At 43.0% G+C, this 21,163-nt stretch overlaps 1 protein-coding gene across 1 annotated transcript in view; it reads left to right on the forward strand.

Annotated features, from left to right (window-relative positions):
• Positions 1–21,163, forward strand: part of ace (angiotensin I converting enzyme (peptidyl-dipeptidase A) 1) — a 97,281-nt gene that overhangs the window by 26,176 nt on the left and 49,942 nt on the right. The window contains 10 exon segments of the mRNA XM_055657075.1: positions 807–998; positions 2,352–2,449; positions 3,580–3,752; positions 4,428–4,651; positions 7,507–7,651; positions 7,752–7,850; positions 9,605–9,727; positions 11,225–11,436; positions 13,418–13,554; positions 14,895–15,053. Of these exon segments, the coding sequence (XP_055513050.1) occupies positions 807–998; positions 2,352–2,449; positions 3,580–3,752; positions 4,428–4,651; positions 7,507–7,651; positions 7,752–7,850; positions 9,605–9,727; positions 11,225–11,436; positions 13,418–13,554; positions 14,895–15,053 (1,562 nt within the window).

The raw sequence follows: 21,163 nt of genomic DNA on the forward strand, positions 1-21,163 counted from the left end.
TTTGATTCAATTTCACTAGGTCACCTTGGATTCCATGTGAACAAACCTTCAACACTAGCCTAGCATGCAGCACCTTGTCAAAGTCCACCGCTCTTTCCATTCCCTTTGCTATGCACCTGTCTGTCCTATTTACTAATTTGGCTCTGTTTAACAACAGTATTTGCCCCCATTTTGTCAACTGCCTCTTTTCTGCTCTGGGACCATCTCCCATGCCAATCTAGTTTAAAACATCCCAAGTAGCACTGGCAAATCTCCTTCCCAGGATACAGGTCCCCTCTAGTTCAGGTGCAATCCGTCTATTTCCCCATTTCAACTGCCCAGCCATTGACTTCCTTGTCATTTCCCCAACCATTAATCACATGATCTACAGCTTCCCTTTTACTTTCAATGGCCTGGTTTTAGGGAAGTGTTACTCTCTCGCAGCCAGGTCACAGTTCCACTCTGTCCATGGGCTTGTCTCCTTTAAATCTGATGGTCAGAATGTTGGATAAATGGTCCAGATATTCACCAACACATCTTCCTCTTAAAGTGCTGCCGAGGTAATTGTCCTGAATTCCATTCTTACACTTTCTTGTATGTCCTCCTTTAAGATCACATTATCCCCTATCTCTCAGTGCAAGCATTTGGTTGCCCACCCTAATATCAAATGATTTGGGTCAATGCCAGGTTTTGTCTGATTACACTCCTGTGAAACTCCTTGGGACTTTGAATCATGTTACACTTTCTCAATGAATGTAAGACGGTGTTATTAAATGCTATGAGCCTTTAGTTTGTTGTAATAGACCGACACTTGGCTGTGTTTGCAGGTTTTGCAGACACTGGAGAGTACTGGAGATCTTGGTACGGCTCGCCAACATTCGCCGAGGATCTTGAAAAGATCTACAATGATCTCAAGCCACTCTACCTTAATCTTCATGCTTTTGTGAGGAGGAAATTGTATAATAGATATGGATCCAAATATATCAATCTGAAAGGACCTATTCCTGCTCATCTATTGGGTAATTACTCTCTTTTAATAATGGCTTTTTCTTACATTTAAAACTATCATAATTAATTGGTGTTGGTCCTCGATATTCATCCAGCTTGTGCATTGGTTGCAAGATGATGACTGATCCCCTTGATTGCATATTTGGACAACTCTGCCAGACTTTCCAAGTCATGAGGGATTACGTATTCAAACAACCAGAGGGGAAACCATTAGCAATGGAAACAAATTCAGAGATTTATTTATAAAAAGCAAACACATAATATATTATATAACTCAGGATACCAATTGTGAGAGAGTTAGGGCCAAGAATTTGGAGGCTGGAGGTCCCAGAATGTGTTCAAGTTTGCTAACTGCAGCCTGTTGAGATTGCTAATCAACTGATTGAGTTTAGAGTGTTCAAGAAGGAACTGCAGATGCTGGAAGATCGAAGGTACACTGGAGAAACTCAGCGGGTGCAGCAGCATCTATGGAGCGAAGGAAATAGGCGACGTTTCGGGCCGAAACCCAGTTTAGAGTGTGGTTGTTACATGATCATTTTGTTATCTGGAAGCCTCTGGCTCTGCCTGACTGCATGCTGAATACACATTTGTTACCTTCAAACGTGGCTATTCCTAATTCACACTATCTATTCATCCTCAATTCCATGAAAGTAGCTGATACTAAAAGCCAATTTACCTGCACAGATTCCTTCGTGGCCTAAATTTCCTCCAGCCCTATAATCCTCCAGAAATCTAACGTACTCCATTTCAGTTATCTTTTGCTTCCTTTCGACTTCAAGATACTAAAACCTCAACGTGCTGGCTGTGGCTCAGAAGGCACTTGACCCTGAGACTGAAGGCTCTGAGTCCAACACAGGGACTTGAGTCTGACCCTCAGCAGTACTAATATTGTACTGCATTGCCTGAGCTACCACTATTTAATGAAACAGGTGCAGATGGATTTGAAAAATCACAGGGCATTATTCGGCAGAAGGGCAGAGGAATTAAGGGAACGTTAATGACAGTTTTACTGGACATCGTCCAATTGCGAACATGGAATGCTGCTGTACAAGAATTTACCTTTCTAAGTTATGTCAATGACGACACTTCTAAAATATTTAGAGATATCCTGAAAGGCACTGGCTAACTCCATACCTTCCTTTAAATAGCTCCACCTCACTGCATCTCTTCCTTTGAGATCCTTTGACAAGCTTACCTCTGTCTCAATGACTCCTTATCTTGAGGTTAACGTTTGTCTGACTCTGCTCCTACGTACTGTAGGTGTTTGGAACGTTTTACCTCAGTCAAGGTGCTCTATAAATACATATCTTTGCTCCTGCAGAGAGAGAATTCCATACCTAACATGAGATTTCTCCTTCATACAGGTAACATGTGGGCCCAACAATGGAACAACATCTATGACATGATGATCCCATTCCCCAGCAAGCCCAATATTGATGTTACCGATATGATGAAAAAAAAGGTGAGTTGTTGTATGTGCATTATCACACGTTGGCATTTCCATTAGATGTTCAGAAAGGAAACAATTTGGATTTTCTACAAAGATAGTGTCAAACGAACGTAATCTCTGATGCAATAGGTGGTGATAATGACAAATGTTCCCAGATTATCCTGTAGGGCACAAAAGATCTACGAGTGGAAGTAGTTAAGAATTTTAAATATCAAAGTATGGGTCTTGCTATACAATTAGATGAACTCAATCAATTGATAAATTCACAATTAACTCAGGAGATTAATTCTCATTAAAGAGAATTAATAATTTAAAACATCAACAAATGCAGAGGGGAATTAAAAATAAGTAAATGAAGCGCGAGGCTTGCGCTGAATTGGTACGTGGTGGATCAGCAGGGACAATTGTGGGCCCGACAATTAATGAGAGCCAGGCACGGAGGGAATGCCAAACATATGGAGCAAGGAGCACATCAAATATATATTCACGAACACAGCAGTGGGAGACGGTGGATTCATATTTCCAGGAATCTTCTGCTTGTACAATAATAAATAAATTAGTGCAGCGGCAGAGTGAATTTGAAAGCTCAACCTCACAAATTGGCGAGCAGCCAGATATTTGATCTAGTCAGGATGTGCCAGGAACAAGCGAGAAAAAAAATCCAGGCAGTGAGAAAGTAACAGCTTGATAATGTCTTCAACCTTCTCCAATTCCCCAACCCCGATTCCTACTCATTTTGTAAAATATAAAGTTTAACTTGTTATGATTCTCAGTTTAAACAAAACAGTTATGTCCTCCAAAGATGTGACTTGTGTGGAGGTCAGAGGAGATGAGGGTCTTGATTAAAGATAAAGGAACAGAGTCACAGTGTGGGGCCAAAGGCTTAAGGAGTCATGACACATGGAACTGCAGATGCTGGTTTAGAAAAAAAAAGACAGAAAGTGCTGGAGTAACTCAGCAGTTCAAACAGTATGTCTGGAGAACATGGATAGGTGAAATTTTGGGTCAGCACCATTCTTCTGTCTGATCCATCAGACCTATCAGACTTAAAGAATGTTATGTGTTAGATGTTGAGTGCTACCGGTTTGCTTGTAACTGTTCTGAGTGCAGATGCCTCACTGGTAATGTGTGATATTTCACAGAACTGGAATGCCACCCACATGTTCAGAGTCTCTGAAGAATTCTTCACCTCCCTGGGCCTCATCGAGATGCCGCAGGAGTTTTGGGATCACTCAATGTTGGAGAAGCCTAATGATGGAAGAGAGGTTGTGTGCCACGCGTCTGCCTGGGACTTCTATAACCGGAAGGATTTCAGGTTGGTTCACTGCTTCACTGATGCAAGGATGTGCAGAAGAACCACGAATGTAGGGAATGCTCCATGAGAAAGGAAAATCTGCTATGTTATCAGGTGATAAACAATGGTAATGGAAGTCAGGCGTGACACAGTGCTGGTACTCTAAGGCCGTAGCTGAATTGTCTTCCCGAGAAGTGCTGCATTGTCCTTCCAAAGAGATATTGAAGCAAGTCTGTCCTTTCAGCTATAAAAGGTCTCACGGAGCTATAAGTGAAGGAGGGCAGTGGTCTCTGGGCCAACAATTATCTCTCAAGCAGAACCACCAAGACAGAATATGTGGTCATTCACTGATTGATTATTGCTGTACCACCACTATGACAGTGTCTACACTTGACTTTATAGATAGGAAAGGTTCAGAGGGATATGGACCAAATGTGGGCAGGTGGAATTCGTGTAGATTAAGCATCTTGGTTGGCATGGGTAAATTGGGCTAAAGGGTCTGTTTGCGTGCCATATGACTGTGACTTAATTGACTGTATAAGCCATTTTGGGAAATCCTAAGCTTTTGAAAAGCACTGTATTGAAAACATTTGTTTTAATTTATCTGGTTCATTCTTACCCTCTGCTTTATACTGGGTCAAAGGATAAGATCCACTTCAGTACGCCACAGTAATGTCACCTCTCTTCATTCTCCAGAATCAAACAGTGCACAACAGTCACCATGGAGCAACTGTTTACAGTGCACCATGAGATGGGCCACGTGGAGTACTACCTGCAGTACAAGGACCAACCAGTCACCTTTAGGAGCGGAGCTAATCCAGGCTTCCATGAAGCGGTCGGGGATGTTTTGGCTCTCTCAGTCTCTACACCCAAACACTTGAACGAAATTGGACTACTGGAAAATGTCACCACTGACAAAGGTAAGCAGATTCTTCATCGGAAACAGAAAGTTCAAGCTAATGAGCTGCCCGGGGGCCGATTCAATCGTTCATTCTCAAAAGCAAGTCTGGATATGGCCTTGTAAAGATGCATTCTGTGTGTTCACTTGTAAAGATGCATTCTGTGTGTTCACGTGGAAAGCAAAATTCACCTTTGGAGAATTTTGCTATTTTGAAAAATGGAGCAGAGATGAGGAAACAATGACAACAATGGCAAGCAAAGGATCAGAATAAGCAAATGAATCAGTGAGAAGGTGACGAAAATGTATTTATGCAACAAATTATTCCGATCTGGAATTATTTGAGAGAGGAGTGAATGTCGGCTCAACAGTTAAAATATAATTGGATAGGCACCTGACAGGAAAGGATTGACACTTTGTAGGATTCTAAGTAAGTTATGGGATCTAAGTAATTTGATTATACTTCTAAAGAGTATAAGATAGTCCAATGTTGTGGAATTCTTTGCTTCTGTAAACTGCATTTCATCGTACAATAAATACCAGGCTGCAGAAAACAAGTTTTCTTAATTAATTGAGGAAAAGTTAGAATTGTTAAATGAAGATCAGCCCCAACAATGGAAAAGGTAAGAGAGAGGACAATCTACAACAAGAGGTCAGTACCTGGCAATATAATATTGCCAATAATAGGCAATACCAGGTTTGGATCTGAAAGGCAAGACAAAGTATCCACAGCGACATAGCATTACTATCCTGCTGAAAATCAATGTATCCCCTGGAGCTTCACTACATTGCATTATTGGGACCTAGTAAAGATCCATTGGATCGACATACATTTATCTTCTTGTATCTGTAACACTATACCGTGCCTTACGTTTATTGTCCCTTTTACACTACCTGATGTGCTCATGTATAGTACGATTTGCCTGGATAACATGCAAAACAAAACTTTGCATTGTATCTCACTAAATGTGACAATAATAACCCATATACCAATATCAATGTTCTGGCAGAAGTTAGTCTGTTTCATGGATCGACCTGATTCTGCGTAATGCCACTGCATTCACCTTGAGCAGTTTTGCAGATGTTGAGGTTATTGCCTTTTTTAATTTTTAATTGATTATGTTAAATTAGCTTAGGGGAATCATTAACTTGCCTTTTATCAGACAGCAGGATAAAATCTCATGTTGCCTCATCATCAAGTTCAAAGGCCATGAGAACTTGAATGTCAATGGAGGATTTTTTAGATAGAGAACAGGAAAATTGTGCCCATTCAGCTGATCCATTGCAATGCTCTTCACCAACAACCTGCACATGTTATCTCTGAATGTGGGATCCCAGTCAGTCACCACAAAGATGGCCTTCACCCACATCTGCTCTAACATCCTGGCCACACACTCATCTCCCTGCTACCTTCAGGTAGAAGGTACAGGAGCCTGAAGACTGCAACAACTAGGTTCAGGAATAGCTACTTCCCCACAGCCATCAGGCTATTAAACCTGGCTCGGACAAAACTTTGTTTATTAATAACCAATTATCTGTTATTTGCACGTTATCATTTTATTTATTCATGTGTGTATATATTTATATTATAGTATATGGACACATTGATCTGTTTTGTAGTAAATGCCTACTATGTTCTGTGTGCTGAAGCAATGCAGGAATTTCATTGTCCTATCAGGGACACATGACAATAAACTCACTTGAAGTTGAACATCAACACAGAGGACTGTGTTCCAAATAAGACAATATGTGTATTCCCCATCCGGAAACCATGGATGAGCGGCAAGGTCTACTTGTAGGCGAAGTCCAAGTCTGCAGCATACAAATCAAATGATCACAAGCGGTACAAGAAATCTATCTAAGATCACCGCAGAACCATTGGGAATGCCAAGAGGGAATTCCAGTCTAAGCTGGAGTCTCAAAAAAATAGCGAGGATACCGATTGATTGTGGCAAGGCTTGCACACTGATGGACTAAGTAAGCCGGCAGTATTGCTGGCAACAGAGAGTCACTCCCCAAAGTACTCATTGCATTCTACACCCGCTTTGAACAGAAGGTCTGTGGTGGAATGCCACCCGCCCTGTCAGTCTCTGTTTACCTGCACCAGTGGTTACTGAGGCAGGCATAAGAGTGGCTATCCTGCGAATTAATCCACAGAAAGCAACTGGTCTGGACAGAGTCCCTGGCCACGGCCTCGGGAACTGTGCGGATCAGCTGACAGATATATTTACAGACATCTTTAACCTCTCACACTCCATTCTGAGGACCCCACCTGCTTTAAGAGGCCCACTATCGCCCCGGTGCCGAAGAAAAGTAAGGTAGCATGCCCGCATGACCGCTGCCCAGTGACTCTGACATCCACCATCATGTAATGGTTTGAGAGACTGATGATGCCGCACATTAACTCCAGTCTGCCAGCCAATTTGCTTACCGTCACAACAAGTCCACAGCAGACACCATTTCCCTGGCCCTTAACTCATCTCTGAAACACTTAGACAACAAGAACTCTTATGTTAGAATTCTATTTATCAACTCTAACTCTACCTTTAACACCATAATCCCATCCAAAGTCATCTCCAAACTCAGGAACCTAGAAATCGGCTATCCCCTTTCTTCTCGTCTGTTGTCAGGCTTCTGAACAATCTATCCATAATCTAGGGTACGGTTCAACTAATCTCTACACAATCGAGGACATTGGATTTTAAAACACAATTTTACAGAGGCCTTTTATGTGGACCCCAGTGTAGCCATTTAGGTGAGGTACTGGAAAGTCAGGAAGGAAACTTTGGTGTGGGGTTTGGAATTTAAACCTTAAAGCAGAAAATAAAAATACTTAGCTTGTACTTCGCTTAATGGAATCATTTTATTTCTTGACAGAAACCGACATTAACTACCTCCTGAAAATGGCCTTGGAAAAAATTGCCTTCCTCCCGTTTGGATACCTGATTGATCAGTGGCGTTGGGGGGTGTTTAGTGGGAGGATTTCCCCAGATCACTACAACTCTGAATGGTGGTACCTGAGGTAAAGCATAGAGTGGTCCGTGGTGTGAGATTAAAGTCAGATCAGCCTCATCTTTGGTTTGCATCAAGATTTAGTTTGTGTCTCCACTTGTGCCTTCCAGGACCAAGTACCAAGGCATCTGCCCTCCTCTTCCAAGGAACGAAACAAACTTTGACCCTGGTGCCAAATACCACATCCCTGGAAATACTCCTTACATCAGGTAAACCTGTCCAAAATAAACGTTTCACCTTCATAGGCAGAGGTATTGAATATAAGAACTGGATCATCATGTTGCACTGTATAAGATATTAGTTAGGTCACATTTGGAATATTGGGTGCATTTCTGTTCATCACACTATAGAAAGGATGTGTGGCATTAGAAAGAGGGCAGAAAAGATTCACCAGGATGTTGCCAAGAAATGAGGGACTTTAGATACATGGAGTAAATGGATATGCTGGGACCATTCTCACTCTTTGCAGGAACTCAAACTGAGAGGTAATCTTATGGGGAATTATTAAAGTATGAGGGTCATTGATAGAATAGTCACAGCCATTTTTCCATGGGCAGGGTAGTTTAAAACTAAGACGAGAGAGGAACAATTTAATGAAGATCTGAGGGGCAAGGTTATAGAAACATAGAAACATAGAAATTAGGTGCAGAAGTAGGCCATTCGGCCCTTCGAGCCTGCACCGCCATTCAATATGATCATGGCTGATCATATCGCACATAGGGTGGAAGATATATGGAAAAAGTTGCTCGAAGAATTGGTGCAACATTTAAAAAACGTATTTCGCAAGGTGCATGGATAGGAAACAGGTGGTTGTGGAGGCCAAGTCATTGGGTAATTTTAAAGCGGAGATTGACAGATTAGTTATGGAGAGAAGGCAGGAGAATGGGGTTGAGAGAGAAAGATAGATCAGGCATGATTGAATGGTGGAGGAAACCTGATGGGCCGGATGGCTAATTCGGCTCCTATGATTTATGAACTTATGAAAGGTTTAGAAGGTGCAGGCAAGTACAACTATCTTGGTTAGACAACTTTGGTCACCTTGGACAATTTGGGACAAAGGTCCTGTTCCCATTCTGTATAGCTCTATGCTTCTATGACTATCCTTCTAATGGTTTTCAAACCAAAACAAATATTTCTGTTTCTATTTCTACAGATGCTGCCTGAATTACTGATTGATTCTAGCATTTTCAATTTTTATTTCCGATTTCCAGCATCTGCAGTGTTTTGATCTTCATAAAAAATGAACAGAGATATCCTCAACAAATAAATAGTTCACAGCCCATTCAATCTAGGCCAATAGGGAATAGTTATCCATAATGCAGGGCAATAGAGTGTACAACCGTCTGGGTTTATGAATGATTAGAGAGGGAGTGCAGAGCATCATTCAATATTGTGCTTCCTTCAGTCAGTCAGGTAGCATAAATTAACCCTTGGTGGAGGCACAGCATAGATTCATTGAATCATAGACTCAAAGAAACATACAGCAAAGAATCCCCGGAAAAAAAATCCAGGAGCTGGAACCAGAGTGTTTCAAAAACTTTTCAAGGGTAATTTAGGCATGGGAAATAAATGCTAACTTTTCCACCTGTACTTGCAAATGAGTAAATAACGGCAATTGACTTGCATTGCCTTGAATTGCATGGTCTATGCAACTGAAGTACCAGTAGAATGTGTTGGGCTGGTGGGGAGTCCAATAGTAGAAAACAATCAGGAACATTTATTGAAAAGCTTTGCACTGTACCTCGGTACACGTGGCAACACACTGAACTGAACTGACACAAAGATGAAACATGGAACTCTCTGCACTTAAATTGATTTGTTAAGACTGATTTTTATTGCGTGAGAGCATCAATGAAAATGAAACAGAGTAGGTCAGTTGCGAGCTAAGTGGATGGAAAAAGGTCTCAAAGCAGTTCCTCCATTTCCCATTCTACAAAATTCCCAACTTCCTCTTATGTTACAGGTACTTTGTGAGTTTTATTCTGCAGTTCCAGTTCCACAAAGCCTTGTGCAACGTTAGTGGACATACCGGACCTCTGCATCAATGTGACATCTACAAATCACTTGCCGCTGGCAAAAAGCTCAGGTGGGTTCTTCATCTTTCATCCAGTCCGAAATAAATAACGGGAAAATAATGGTTCCCAAATTCTCATGCAATGTGCAGTTTTAACGCATTATATGATTGAAATGTATCTAAAACACAATCACTAGGGCGCTAAGGGACATTAAGGGCAGGGTGGTGGCGCAGCGGTAGAGTTGCTGCCTTACAGCGCTTGCAGCGCACGTGACCCGGGCTCGATTCCGACTATGGGTGCTGTCTCTGTGGAGTTTGTTCATACTTCCCGTGGGTTTTCTCCGGGATTTTTCGGTTCCCTCCCACACTCCAAAGACGTCCAGGTTTTTAGGTGAATTGGCTTGGTGTATGTGTAAATTGTCCCTAGTGTGTGTAGGATAGTGTTAATGTGCGGGGGTCGGTGGTCGGCGTGGGCTCGGTGGGCTGAAGGGCCTGTTTCCACGCTGTATCTCTAAACTAAACAAAGACACGGGACCTTTTCCTTCTGTATACCACGCACTCAGAGAATCAGTCTGAGACCTCCGCACCCAGTGAGTATTTCCAATTCCATCAGTCCTGATTCAACACACTACTAACACTACTGAGATAAAATTGCTCTACACATGCGGCAAATCTTAAATATCAATGGAAATGTAGATAGGCCTGCTCCAAAGTGAGGCCGGCACCAAAGATGTATTACATCAAGAAGATCAAGAGATCAATCGATAATACTAGGTTGCATTTATCTCTTCTCATCCCATAATTTGTCCCACCTACCCCATTTTGTGGCTCTGAAATTGCTCCCCATTCTACCTCGCATCTTCTCATCAATATCATGATCTGCAATCTCATCAAATCCAACGCTGACCCTCACCATCTCCTTCCCTGTGATCATCTTGCTGAACTGCTCTAAGAATCACATCAAACCACAGCCCAATCATCTCCCCAATTATCTTCTCATTCATCTACCCCAACTCATCTCTGCTGCAGTAATCTCTCCTTCCTGATCACTTGCCCCAAGTTCCCACTTTCATCTTCCAAACAACTTCCCTGGCCACGTCTCATTCACCATCTCCATAATTCTAAATCATCAACACCCCACTCCTGAAGATCTTCTCGAGTGCCATCCCTGATGGCCTTCACACTGGGCACTGTGTGTGTTACTTGCCAGGCATCCCACCTCTTTCCCAGCTTTCCGTCCCTACTCAATCAGATTGAAGAAGGATCCTGACCCAAACATGTCCTCCTCCAGCGGTGTTGACTGGCACGCTGAGTTACTCCAGCACTTGGTGTTTCGCACCACCCTTTTAGTGGCATCTGAGCAATGAACAGGGAAGATTTGGGAGAAACAATGAAGTATTGTAAATCAAACTGGAAAACACAAGCACTGGAACCTACATAGGCTCAAACCAGGCAGCAGTTTCTGTTTCCAGGTACCAAGCCATAACTCAAAGCACAGAACTAGCGGAACCATAATTGTGTGCACACTCAATGGTAATTCGTAACTCCATCCTATGGTCTCTGTTTTAGTGACGCATTGAAGGTTGGCTCCTCAGTTCGTTGGCAGGACGTTCTTCAGGATTTCACGGGCACTGATAAAATGGATGCTTCCGCCTTACTTGAGTATTTCAAACCCATCACCGACTGGTTAAAGGAGCAAAACACCAAAAATAAGGATGAGCTGGGGTGGTCGGACTTTGAGTGGCGGCCCCCAGTTCCTGAAGGATACCCAAATGGCACTGGTAGGTACCAGGTGAAGTGGTGATGGTCATCAGAATTGGCGTATGCAGTGGCGTTTAGTTCCAACTCGGTAACGGTAGCCAGCCATCTTGTTTCAATCAGATTGATCAATCTTATTAGTCAGGGTATATTTTGCTAATTTATTCCGTTTTATTTATCCCTACTCCAAAGAAACATCTTGAACAATGTCCCCACCAGTGATGTCAAACCCATTGGCTTGTAGTTCCCTGGCCATCTTTTGGAACTTCACCTGTGGTTAAAGTTTAGATTTTAGTTTAGAGAGATACAGCGTGGAAACAGGCCCTTTGGCCCACCGGGTTTGCGCCGGTCATGGGGAGAACGTACAGACGGCGCCCATAGTCAGGATCGAACCTGACTCCCTGGCGCTGTAAAGCAGCATCTTAACCTCTGCTCCACTGTGCCACCCTTGAAAGTTGATGCAACCAGGTGAAAGATTATGCAAGTATCCCTGCACGGAACTCTGCATTTTTGGAGGTTACACAAAAAAGCTGGAGAAACTCAGCGGGTGCAGCAGCATCTATGGAGCGAAGGAGATAGGCAACGTTTCGGGCCGAAACCCTTCTTCAGACGTCTGAAGAAGGGTTTCGGCCCGAAACGTTGCCTATTTCCTTCGCTCCATAGATGCTGCTGCACCCGCTGAGTTTCTCCAGCTTTTTTGTGTAACCTTCGATTCTCCAGCATCTGCAGTTCCCTCTTAAACTCTGCATTTTTGGAGGTGCCTTTGGTTTGCTCCCATATCGCAAAAGCATACTGGGTGGCCCAGTTAATTGTCCGCTGTAAATTGCTGCAAGTGTAGGTGAGAGACAGAATCTGGGGAGAGGACATGGGGACATGGGGAGAATGGGTTATAAGAAAATGAGTGATGGAATGGGATTCTCACTGAGCCAGAATTGACTCAGTGGGCTGAAATGCCGTCCCTCTAAATCATAGGGAAATATGGAATATGAAATCTGCATATTAGTGATGTGGGCCAGGACGAGAGTCAAGAGTGTTTTATTGTCACATGTCCCAGATAGGACAATGAAATTCTTCTTGCTGCAGCACAACAGAATATGTAAACATAGTACATAATGGGAGATGAAAAAATGTTCAGTTTGTGTGTGTATATACACATGCACACATACATAATAATCAAACAATTATAGTGCAATAATAATAATAATAGTCTTGTTGCAGTTCAGAGCTTATTTCTTGTAGTGTTTAATAGCCTGATGGCTGTAGGGAAGAAGCTGTTCCTGAACCTGGACGTTCCAGTTTTAAGGCTCCTGGAACTTCTTCCCGATGGCAATGGTGAATAAATCTCCCTGCTCTTCATCATATGACTACTGTTGCTGTGACTCTGGGCCATTCCTTACAGTCACCCGTTTGCCATACAGCAGTACAATTTGGAATTACCTCGCTGGTGTAGATACCACTTTCATTGCTCTCCCTGTATGACCATCCAGCTGCAAACTCTTGTTGTTCTCTGATGCATTCCCTGTGTCCCTCATCCGGCTCGATGGCCATGCCCTTAACTTCTGATGCCCTAAGCTTTCTAATTCCCTCACATGATCCTTTCACCACCCTACCCCCTCCCCCTCCCCCTCCCTCCCCCACCCTCCTCTGTTAGAACACCACAAAATCTACCTCCTTGACCAGCCTTTTAGTTCCCAGGTGGCAGATGTATTCAAAAGAGAGTGAGATATAGCTCTTGGGGCTAACGGAATCAAGGGATATGGGGAAAAAGCAGGAACAGGGTACTGATTCTGGGTGATCAGCCATGATCATATTGAATGGGGGTGCTGGCTTGAAGAGGCGAATGGCCTACTCCTGCACCTACTTTCTATGTTTCTATGTTTCTATTTTATCTGCATGGGCTCCCATAAGGCGCCCTGGACTTTTATTAAGCTGGCTGGCTGCATAAATGCAAGTTGTTGTTGCTATGGCTGTCCCATGACTTACTTCATTTTTGGTTTATTGCAGATAAAATCACTGATGAAAATCAAGCGATTAACTTTGTAAAGGAGTACAACACAGCGACAGAGAAAGTGTGGTATGACTACATAGAGTCCTCATGGACATATAATACCAACATCACGGTACATAATAACCTGATCATGGTACGTTTATCTTCTGTGCCTGCAGACATACATTTGGCTAAACCGAAGGAAGTGAGTGCCAGTTGTTTTGCTGAAAGGTCTGACCCTTTCATTCCCCAATGAACAGTGCCCATAATTCGATGCAGCTATTTTGTTTTACCCCTCGAGTCCACGAGGTGTGGGGTAGTAAGCAGAACTTCAGTTCTTTGTAGCTCTGGTGAGTCGTGGCAAATGGATGTTTGGCTTCACCGATAATTAGCCACCATTAGCATGGGCTACCAATTCCTAAGTTTATAGATGGTTTAGAGTTACGCCATGGAAATGGGCCTCTTCTACGCTGACTTGTTCACATTAGTTCCATGTTATCCCACGTTCGTATCAACTCCCTACATACCAGAGGCACTTTACAGAGAGTCTACCTTCATACTAGGGGCAACCTACATGTCTTTGAAATATGGGAGGAGACTGGAGAACCCGGAGGAAGAACTTAAAACTCCACACAGACACGGTGTCGTCCATCACGTATAGCGCACCGTGGATATATCTCTGCCATTGTCCAATAGTTCAGCTCGCCAATGGAGTTGGGACATCCACTGAACAGCCCACATAATCATACAATAGACTACTGCTGTGATCCTGGAACTAGATTGTAGCTACTTCCAGCCACATTGATCATGCCATAAGATCACGTAACTTGCACAGGAATTAATTGCAATTTTATCTCTGCAAATTTGCAAACCTTTTTAACGTAGCCCAAGAATTGGAAGCTAACAAAAATTTTAATGAGTAAGCAGAAACTGCAGACGCTGGTTTACACCGAAGATAGACACAAAATTCTGGAGTAACTCAACTGGACAGGCAGCATCTCTGGAGAGAGGAATGGGCGATGTTTCGGGTTGCGAGTCTACAGAAGGGTCTCGTCAACCTTTCCTTCTCTCCAGAGATGCTGCCTGCCCCGCTGAGTTACTCCAGCATTTTGTGTCTATCTTTGAAAATTTTAATGAAACATTGGCTATACACACTGCATGATCTTACATTGACGTGCATTAAGATGCCCCCTGATGAACTGGAGTGAGGGCTGGGGCACTGTCACCCGGTTGCATATGTACATGAGGAAGTGTTCATATGTCTGCATGTACACATGTATTCCTGCCTGAATGGGTATCACTGCATGCGACCATGTGTGTGTGTGTGTCTCCATGGAGACTGTGTATACTTGCAAACGTGCATGTTCATGCTGAAGGAAGCACATCTACTGACAACGGCATACGAGTTTGAATGAGCATGTGTGCGTGTACAAGTGTGTGCGTGCGTGCCATGTCACACTACAAAACATATAATCACTTCTTCTTTTCCATCAGTTAGAGAAAAGCCTAAAGATGTCTAATCATGCACTAAAATATGGATTGCAAGCTCGTCAGTTCGATTACACAGACTTCCAAAACGCAGACACCAAACGCATTCTGATGAAACTGGGCAACATTGAACGTGCGGCACTTCCCGTGCAGGAAGTGAAGGAGGTCAGTGTGTTACTGTTTCCTACTGGAACCTTTGCTAATGTGATAAGTTGCCCAACCTGTTAAAAACCGCGAAAACGGCCCGTATTCTGATGAAAAATGGGAGCAACATTGAATTTTCGTGCGGCACAACTTCCCTGTGGAGGACCTTTGTGAAGGACCCCGTCACGTGTGTTTACTGTTTTCCTACTGGAACCTTTGCTAATAACATGTGAAGTAACGTTACCCAACTGTATGTGGGTGATTTATATGTGTATGAAGGAACTGCAGATGCTGGTTTAAACCGAAGATAAACACTTCTCTGTAGAGAAGGGATGGGTGACATTTCGGGTCAAGACCCTTCTTCAGACTGAGGTCTATCTTGTGTGATTTGTATGGATGGATGCTGAAAGCAACATAGCATAACACAGGGTCTTCAGCCTGAAGAAGGGTCTCGACCTGAAACGTCACCTATTCCTTCGCTCCATAGATGCTGCCTCACCCGCTAAGTTTCTCCAGCATTTTATGTCTACCTTTGATTTTTCCAGCATCTGCAGCTCTTTCTTAAACAAGACTGAGTTGATGGCATTGCTTGAAATGACAAGGGGGTTGATGTCCTACTAATCACATGAAAGGAAGGAAAGATGAACTCACTAATGATGCAATGTTGCAGAGAGGCTGGTAATCAGGGCACACTGATTACAGTGTAGTTTAGTACATATGAACAATACACAATGGTGGAAGTGGAGTAAAATCCGGTCTCACAAATTCTCCTGAGTTATTCATGAATTCCCCCGAGTTTTCAAACTCGCAGAATGTTCGTAATGAGTACGTAGGAGGCTGTAGGAGTCAGTGGATATATCGTAGCAGCTCGTTATGCCAGCCGTAGGTACTCGGGGCTTCAGGTAAGTTGGGACGTTTTTTCAGCATGATGAAAAATGTCCACGAGTAAAAAAAATAGCCCCAAGTATCTACGGCTGGCATAACGAGCCGCTACGATATATCCACGGGCGCCTACGGCCTCCTATGGACTCGTTACGAACATTCTGCAAGTTTGAAAACTCAGAATAATTCATGAATAACTCGGAAAAGTGGGACAGGCCCGAAAGGAAGCAACCCTAAAATCAATGGGTTGAAAAAATGTTCATTAGACTTTGAAGACTTTTCTTTGTATTTGGTTATTGATTGAGCTGTGTAGCAATGAGATAAATGACTGATTCTGTCATATCATTTTTGACATGAATTGCTGATTGTACATTGAGTAATTATGGTGCTCTTTACCCTTTGATGTCAAGTTCTAATTCTATTACACAACATTTTATGACGAATATTAATTTTTTCCTTTTAGTGTACTGGGAACTACCCATTGTTTTACAGCATTATGGCCTAAGTTATTGATTATGGTTAATAGCACCGTATTTTAATTTAGCAATTATGTTGCAATTGTTTTTGATATTTTCAGCAGTATTGTTGTATATTCAACCAAGGTTACTGATTATGTGCATATCTGATATATTATTTATCAAGTATTTGATGCAAATTGCAGCCTTTGTAATGCAGTTATTGAAATAAAGCTAACCTATAGGGAGAGGGAGAGATTGAGTAGACTGGGACCCTATTCCTTGGAGCGCCGGAGGATGAGGGATGATCTTATTAAGGTGTATAAATTCATGAAAGGAATTGATTGGGTAGATGCACAGAGTCTTTTGCCCAGAGATGGTGAATCAAGGACCAGAGGACATAAGTTAAAGTGAAGGGGAAAAGATTTAATAGGAATCTGAGGGGTAACTTTTTCACACAAAGGGTAGTGGGTGCATGGAACAAGCTGCTAGAGGAGGTAGTTGTGGCAGGGACTATCCAACATATAAGAAATAGTTAGACAGGTAAATGGATAGGACAGGTTTGGAGGGATATGGACCAAGTTGGACTTGTAGCTGGGACATGTTGGCCACTGTGGGCAAGTTGGGCCAAAGGGCCTGTTTCCACACTATATCACTCTATGACACTATTTGCACAATGGAACTTTTGATTTAGTTATTACAGGTATGTCTGTAACATTTAACATTTAGTAGAGAGCTAGACTCTTCATAGCACATGAGGAATTTACATTGTGGCGAATAATTGGGATCCTTACAAAACCCTTGTACTGCTTATAGTAAACACCATAATTAGTTGTCTCATTGCAATATTGTGCAACAAAATCAGTAATAATTCACGTCAAAAATTACATGGCGTAACAGGCAATTCATAATGTCAAAAAGATGTAAGTCACCACATTGTGACAAGGTCAGACAATTACATTAAATATTCCTTAATATTATCATATTTCACATAATTTTTGAAGATGCAACCAGGGACTACCACAAATTACATATAATACAATCTGTAATTCATCTCAACTACTACATAACAAACTATTAATTCTCACCCCTTACATGAGATACATCTTGGCACCAGCAATAATTCACACCAAAAGGTAAACAACAAGCCCACAATAATTGACATCACATATTACACAAGAAATATGATCCACAAAATTAATAATTCAGACCATCATGCAGCAACTCGTTCAGTACACTGACTCCATGCCAGCCACTTCCATTTACAGTAATCCTACATTAGCTTTATTCTCCTGTCATTCTCATCAACTCTGTCAAGATTCTACCACCCACTGACACACCAGCTAACCTCCTAACTCAAACATCTTTGGGACGTGGGGGAGAACCGGAGCAGCCAGGGGAAATGCACATAATCACAGGGAGTACGTGCAAACTTCACACAGGCAGCATCTGAGATCAGATTGGAACCCAGGTCACTGAAGCAGTGAAGTGGTGAATCGACCAGCTGCACCACTCTGGCGCCCAAACTTAAATTCAGTACTTTGTGACAAATAGTAAACTACACAGTAAATTGCCAATGATACTTGATCCAAACAGCAACGCCCATCAAGTAATACAAAAACGTTCACAACAAACGCCAATGACAATCTGCAAGTGCTACACATTGATATTAATAATTCACAAATTCACACCAATAACTGTCAAGAGCCAAGAGAGTGTTTAATTGCCATACGCACCAAGAGCAGAAGAATTAAATGTTTTGCTTGCTGCAATTTGAAAGGCCCATTTACGCAAAAAACTAAAAAATATATATATAATACTCAATGAAGTAATATCAGGTAACCACAATAATGCACAACTGAAGTCTGTAGTCTAACCAAAAACATATTGTTTGAACATCATATTTGCTGAGATAGTGGTTATTGGTGTGCAGTGTTCAAGAGCCTGATGTTTGCTGGGGAGATGCTGTTCTTGAACTTGGTGGTCTCAATTTATAGGCTCCTAAAACGTCTTCCCAACGTTAGTGGCAAAATGAGAGCATGGCCACGGTGGTGTGGGTCGTCGATGACATTAGCTGCCTTTTTGAGCCAGCGTTGGGATGGGAACCGAGCTAGCAATGGATGGGAATTCAGTACCTACGATGGATCAGGCAATGACCACAACTCTCTGCAGTCTCCATGGTTTGATATCAGCACATGGAGCAATAAGTTCAAAAGTTCATAAGAGCAGAATTCAGCCAATTGGCCCATCAAGTCTTCTCTACCATTCAATCACGGCTGATCTATCTTTCCCTCTCAACCCTGTTCTCCTATCTCCCCATAATCCATGACACCCTTACCAATCAATATTCTGTCAATCTCTGCCTGAAAAATATCCATTGACTTGGCCTCCATAGCCATAGTCTGTGGCAATGAATTCCACAAATTCACCATCCTCTGAATAGAGAAATTTCTCCTGCTGTCTTTTCTAAAGTCATGTCCTTTTATTCTGGGGCTATGGCCTCTGATCCTAGACTCTCCCACTAGTGGAAACATCCTCTCCACATTCACTCTATCCAGGCCTTTCACTATTTGGTAAGTTTCAATAAGGTCCCCCCCTCATCCTCCTAAACTCTAGCGTCAACAGGCCCAGTGCCATCAAATGCTCATCACATGTTAACCCAATTATTCCTGGGATCATTTTTGTAAACTTCCCCTGGACCCTCTCCAACATCCTTCCTCAGATATGGGCTCCAAACCTGCTCACAATGCTCCAAATGCGGTCTGGCCAGTTCCTTATAAAGCCTTAGCGTTACATCTCTGTTTTTATGTCCTCTCCAAGTACATTCTAGTGATATTGGGGTCATTGTATCTAGTCCCAGCAGCAAACATGATGGACCTGAGATGCCCATCAATGTACTGTGGAAGGGGTCAGGGAAACAGAAGGATTTAAGGAGGACAATTCCCACTTGTGCCAGCATGAATGACAAATTTTTCCCTTGTAAGGTTCGATTAAATTACTAATGGCACCATAAATTATCTAACTATTATGTCAAATCCTTATTGCAGTCACTGAAAATAACTAAAAGTCACTTGCAATATGGATTGAGAGTTGATGACTGCACTCGACTGTGTTCATTTTAAATTGTCCATTATATTGTGCAGTATTCAATCTAAATTGCCCATTGTGCTGAGTCTAGCACAGAGTACTGATTCTACTATATGACACAGTATGAATTATCAATGTCTTAGGATGTTTTTTCTATATAAATGGTCTGCAGTTGTGCTGGCAGTGCCCTGCATTATCCCGGGAAAGATGTTGTGAATGCTGAATGCAATTCACTGTCTCTGTCAATGACTGAAGTTTTCAGCGAATAGATTTCAATACCCTCACTGATCACTGACTTTACCTTTTGATTTTCTGGCACTGAACTTTCTGTATAACTTCGCTTCTTAATTAACATTAATCTGCTGGGATTTGAAAATGTCACCAAAGCAAATACATTTCTCAGGATGGGTTAAATAGTTTAGAGAATAGTCATAATGTTGTTGTTGAATTAGTGGATTTGTAAACAGGAAAGGAAGTTTAAATCTCATCATCTCAGCTGTGGAATTAAGATTCAGTTTAAAGATAAATCATAGTAACAGTGAAAAAAATTAACAAATTATCGTAAAGATCTCTCTCCTGTTTCATTAATGTCCTTATCAAGTCTAGTCTCAATGAGACCCCAGATCACAGTTACTCTTTACTATCCTCATGAAGAAAACCACAAGCCAATTGACTGGGGGGGGGGGACACAGGTGGGACACGTCGCCCCCTGTTTTGAGAGGTGGGGGGACAGTTCTCCCCTCATTTTTTGTAATCCGGATTTTAAAACCTGGTGAAATCTCCGCTTTCCGCGAGAGAGTGGGGGTGGGACTGCTGATCGAGGGCGCCGATTGGACAAGAGGGACGTCGGTCAGCAGGCAATGGGAGCGGCACAGACCTGCACAGATCAATCCCGGCTCTCCGGCGCTGTCCCGTCCCCACCCGAGTGCCCCCCGCCCGGGGGTGGCCAGAGACGTCAAGAGTCAGACGGGCGCTGTGCCCCCAGGCCCACAGGCAGCGCAGAGTAGCAGCGCTAAACCCAGCCCAACTCTGCCTGTCCCGCCAGGTTAACCTACAGCCCTGCCTGGACTTGCGGGAAATATGGCTCAGGTTTACAGCCTGCGCGGAGAAGCAGCGCTGGTGTCCCGTCAGTCCTGGCAGGGCTGTAGGTTAACCCGGTGAGACATGCAGAATTGAGCTGCATTTAGCGCTGGATTGAGCCTCCGAAGCCTCGCGTGTGAATGTGAGTGTGCGCATGCACGCGCAGCCGTCAAGAAATTGTGTCTCCCCTGTCCCCCGGTCCATCTCCACGCAAACTGGTGCTGAAATATTAGGGGGGGGGGGGGGGGGGTTCCACTAATTACTCAAGCAATGGCCTGACATAGTTGACACAGAATCCCACCTACAGGCAGAGCCACACTCATTCATCATTGTCTCTGACATGTCTTGTCTCACCACAGGCCAGATCCACCAGAGGCGTACAGTCAGACAGGAGAAGCGGCGCAGTGGTGCAGTGGTAGAGTTGCTGCATTACAGCGCCAGAAATCTGGGTTCGATCCTCACTACGGGTGCTGTCTGTAGAGAGTTTGCACGTTCTCCCTGTGACATTGTGGGTTTCGTCTGAGTGCTCTAGTTTCCTCCCACATTCTAAAGATGCATGGGTTTGGAGGTTAATTGACATCTGTAGATTGCCCCTTCAGTGTAGAATAGAACTCGTGTATGGGTGAT

This window comes from Leucoraja erinacea, chromosome 27 (assembly GCF_028641065.1).
Source record: "Leucoraja erinacea ecotype New England chromosome 27, Leri_hhj_1, whole genome shotgun sequence".
Lineage (NCBI taxonomy): Eukaryota > Metazoa > Chordata > Chondrichthyes > Rajiformes > Rajidae > Leucoraja > Leucoraja erinaceus.